General features: G+C 46.6%; 1 protein-coding gene across 1 annotated transcript; it reads left to right on the forward strand.

Annotated features, from left to right (window-relative positions):
• The first annotated feature begins 498 nt into the window (after positions 1–498).
• LOC148002414 (Y-linked testis-specific protein 1-like) lies at positions 499–1068 on the forward strand. The gene has a single exon (XM_087577161.1). The coding sequence runs from the start codon at positions 499–501 to the stop codon at positions 1066–1068; it is 570 nt and encodes a 189-aa protein (XP_087433287.1).
• The last annotated feature ends 3877 nt before the right edge of the window (positions 1069–4945 follow it).

Below are 4945 nucleotides of genomic sequence, written 5' to 3' on the forward strand. Positions count from 1 at the left end.
CACAGAGGTCTGCAGCCCTCTGCCTCTTGAGTGCCAGAATTAAAGGTGTGCTCCTCCATTTCCCAGCCCTCCTATGAACTTCTGATTACGACAGAATTAGATTCTGATACTCAACCCTGTCTACCATCCCCTTCCTCACCAGCTCCAAAGTTCTCTTAGACAAGAACCTTGGCCCAGCGCCCTCCCCACCCCACCCCCATTGTTCTTGCAGGCACTCACATGACAGAGGCAACAGCATTGTGTCTGGTTTAAGCAGGCGAGCTCTTCAAACCCAGGCCACGGGCAAGTATGGAGCCTGAACACAGAACGATAGACACAAGACAGTGGACCAGGACCACACTAGGTCTACAGCCATGAAGAAGAGGATGTCTCTGAGGAGGATGAGCACACCATCCTTCCAGAAGCGGAGGAGGAGGAGGCCTTCTCCCCAGGCCCTGGGAACATTGTGGGCTGCAGAATTTCTCATGGATGGAAGGAAGGTGATGAGCCCGTCACCCAATGGAAGGCCATTGTTCTAGATCAACTACCAACAATCCCTCACTCTATCTGGTCAAGTATGATGGAAGTGAGTGTGTCTACGTACTGGAACTTCACAGCGATGAGAGGATTTTAAAGCTTAAGGTCTTGACTCACAAAGTAATGTTTCCTCAAGTAAAAGACGCTCATCTCGCAAGTGCCATGCTTTGCCGAGCTGTGGAGCATAAATTTGAGGGCAAACATGGCTCTAACGACAACTGGAGGGGGGTGGTCCTAGCCCAGGTGCCGATCATGAAGGACTGGTTTTACATCACCTACGAGAAAGATCCAGTCCTATACATCTACCAGCTCCTGGATGATTACGCAGAAGGTAACCTCCGTATCATTCCAGAGACTCCTACAGCAGAGGTGAAGTCAGACATTGACAGCGACATCTTAACAGGTCAATGTGTGCAGTTCAACAGAAGAGACGGGTCCAAAAAGATCGGCAAAGTCATTTACCAAGTTCCAGCCAAGCCTTCCGTGTACTTCATCAAGTTCGATGGCGACGTCCACATCTTCGTAAATAATCTGGTGGAAAAGATCCGTTAAGGTGAAATTCACAAAGTGTGGGGGATATAGATGGGGAAATTATAGGATTGGGGGGAAAATGTTTGTTTTTCTGTGGTTCAGATACCCACGTGCCTTTGACAACCCAAGTATCTTTTCCAGTGGAATTTGTTTTTGCTCTAAAAATTAAAATGTGCGATGTGACGTGTTGTGTGTGAACACTTTGGTGGAGGAGACGGGCTGTGGTGGATGAAACATGGAGAGGAAGCCGGAAAGGTCAAGGGTGTGAACAGTAAGTCTGATGTCACGTAGGCTAAAACAAACAGGACTGAGCTGGTCTGGTCTTTAGGGAGAGAAAATAACTGGAGATGACGCTTAGAGGAGCAGGGATGGCACAGGGGGGAAAAAGATGGATGTTTAGGAAGCAGTGGAGAGGGGCCGGAAATAGATAGACTCTCTGAGGTGAAGTTTGAGGGAGAAAGAGACAGTTGGGGAAAGAGGGGCAGGGAACAGGGAGGTGGTCTTGGAACTCAAGGGGAAACCCAATAATCTGATCCAAGCAGACTGAGAATCAGAGAAGGTCGGGGATTGTTTGACCAACGAAACCTAATGAAACCTGTTTCTCATCTGTAGATGTATTATTTTTAATTATGTGGGTGGGGGCAGGGCATGAACACAGGAGACCACAGAGACAAGAGTAGTCAGGGCCCCTGGAGCTGGAATTAAAGGTGGTTGGTGGCCATTGGACATGAGCTCAAAGAACAAATCCACGTCCTCTTTCAAAACAGATGAGCTCTTGATCAATTGGTCATGTCTCCGGGCCCCTAAAGTCATCATTTCCTATAAAACCAATCTTCACATGAAGAGAAGAGACAAGGTTGAGGGTAAGAAAGAATAAATTGACGGTGATGTGGAAGAAAGACTAAAGAACACATGAGGGAGTAGAGCACACTGAGGGACTCAGGAATTCCAAATGGAGTTCTCAAAAAGGGTAGCAGGAGACCAGGAAGAACAGAAAGGGTCTAGAATGAGTTGAACTTGGGCCGCATCCATATTGGTCTCTTTGATTCCTTAAAGTAAAGCCAAGTCATCACTATAGAAAGTGGATGTGAGGGGGAGGCTTCCCCGGAGGACATTTTGTCGAGGATAACTCAAGAGTAGTGAATGCCAAACCAATTTATATGTATTGATTCCTGAAAGTATTATAAAGCCCATTATTTTGTATGATCAGTAAAAAGTAATTTAAATGGGAAGATGGGGATGCCGTGCGCTTCTGTCAGGTGTTACGTAGATCCTGTTTGTAGTTTCCCTGACAACTGTTTGCCTCTGTTGCATCCTGTAGTATTTTTAGGTCTCTGCTCAATGCCCCTAGATGACCACAAAGAGCTCCTGCACTGGCTTGTCTTGCCTGGCTCTCCTAAGCCTGGATGGCTTCCTCCACACCTGTGGGCCCTGTTATGGTATCTAGCCCCAGAAAGTTCCCTTCTTTGACTCACATGTAAGCTTATCCTCAGAAAACTCTTGACAGTGACTCCAATGCAAAGGTGCTGCATTGAGCTCTTTCCTATGCCATTTGCAATTACTTTAAAATCCTTTGTGGTTCCTGACCATGTAGCTCTCTTCTCCTGAGAAGCCCCTGTGCACTCCATGGGGTCTCCCTGAGCCACATCTACACTCCAAGAATGTCTTTGGAGGCAACCTTATCATGAACTCATTCATTACTGTTTCTTCTCTCAAGAATAAGTTTCTCACTGCAGGACTTGAAAATATTTTCTATCGTTGAAGAATTCTGCTCTTTGGGGGTTTTTATACAGGCTGGTTGTCTGACGGTTTCATTGCTGCAAAAAAACATCATGACCAAGGCAACTTATAAGAGACAACATTTAATTAGGGCTGGCTTACAGGTTCAGAAGTTCAGTCTATTTTCATCAAGGCAGGAAGCATGGAAGGGTCTAGGCAGACATGGTGTTGAAGAAGAAGCATATCACCCCCAGAGTGATATGCTTCCTCCAACAACGCCACACCTACTCCCACAAGGCCACACCTCCTACTTGTGCCACACTTCCCATGGGACAATCACATTGTAACCACCACCCTGATTTTATGCCAAATTGACACAAGCTAGTGTCATCAGAGAAGAGGGCCCCTCATTTGAGAACATGCGTCCATAAGATCCAGCTGTAGGGCATTTTCTTAGTGATTGCTGGGGGAGGGCCGGCCCACTGTGAGTGGCACCATTCCTAGGCTGGTAGTCCTGGGTTCTATAAGAAAGCAAGCTAAGCAAGACATGAGGAGCAAGACGGTAAGCAGTGCCCCTCCATAGCCTCTGCCTCAGTTCCTGCCTCCAGGATCCTGTCCTGTTTGAGTTCCTGTCCCAACGTCCTTTTCTGATGAGCAGCAATGTAGAAGTGTAAGCTGAATAAACCTTTTCCTCCCTAACTTGCTCTTTGGTCACCGTGTTTCCTTACAACAATAGGAACCCTAAGTAAGACAATTTCTTAACGAAACAGTGTGTCTAGTCGAGCCACAGATGCTTACGTCATAACCACAAATAGAAACGTATAGACACTTTGTTTAATTTAAAGGTAAGACTTGCTCATGTACTGACCTGTGACGTTCTAGTTGCTTCCTTCTCTCCGTGATGAATGCCATGATCAAAACTAACTTGGCGAGGAAAGGGTTATTTGCCTTACAGGTTACAGACCATCACTGAGGGAAACCAGAGCAGGAGCTTGAAGCGGTAACAAGGAGCTCTGCTTGTTGGCCTGCTCCCTGTCTCAGTCATTGTTCTGTTGCTGTGAAGAGACACCATGGTAAAGGAACTACTATAATGAAAGCATGTAATTGGAGGATAACTTACAGTTTCAGACGTCTGGTCCATCATCATGGCGGGAGCATAACACGGGAGCAATAGAGAGCTACTGCTCTGTAAGCAGAGAGAGAGAGACAGAGACAGAGACAGAGACAGAGACAGAGACAGAGAGAGGAGACAGAGACAGAGATAGAGAGAGAGACAGAGAGACAGAGAGACAGGGAGACAGAGAGAGACAGAGACACAGTGAGAGACAGAGAGAGAGACAGAGAGAGACAGAGAGAGAGACAGAGAGACAGAAACAGAGACAGAGAGAGACAGAGAGACAGGCTGACAGAGATAGAGACAGAGAGAGACAGAGAGAGACAGAGACACAGAGAAAGACAGAGAGAGAGAGACAGAGAGGGAGGGAGGGAGAGAGAGAGATGGAGGGAGGGAGGGAGAGAGAGAGGGAGAGAGAGAGAGAGAGAGAAACTCTGGGAAAGCATGGGGCTCTTGAAAACTCAAACCCCACCCTTGTGAACACACCCACTTCCTCCATTGAGGCCCACCTCTTAATCCTTCTAATCGTGGAAAATACTGTCACTCCCTGTTAACTAAATATTCAAATATATGACTGCGGGAGCCTTTCTTATTCAAACCGCCACACTCCCCATGGCTTGCTCCATTACTATTTCTTACAGCCTAAAAGGCTATTCTTTTTACACATGACTACTGATGAACTTGCCCACAATGGTGGGCCCTCCCACAACAATCATTAATCAAGAAAATGTTCCATAGACTTACCCAAAGACTAATCTAATGCAGGCAATTCTTGAATTGTTCTCTCTTCTCAGTTGACTCCAGATTGTCAAATTGGGAAAAAGAGAGAGAGAGAGAGAGAGAGAGAGAGAGAGAGAGAGAGAGAGAGAGAGAGAGAGACCCAGCGCCGTAATGTTTCTCTTACTCCATGTTACATACTCACCACCAGCCACTCTCTTCTCTCAGTATATAGACCCACTTCCCTGTATGGCAGAACTGAAGAGTAACTATTGTCACCAACATGAACACTCGAGGATATGTGACAAGAAACGAATACATTCTACAGCTCCCAATGCCAAGCAAAAG

This window comes from Rattus norvegicus, chromosome 11, assembly GCF_021556685.1.
Source record: "Rattus norvegicus strain SHRSP/BbbUtx chromosome 11, alternate assembly SHRSP_T2T, whole genome shotgun sequence".
Lineage (NCBI taxonomy): Eukaryota > Metazoa > Chordata > Mammalia > Rodentia > Muridae > Rattus > Rattus norvegicus.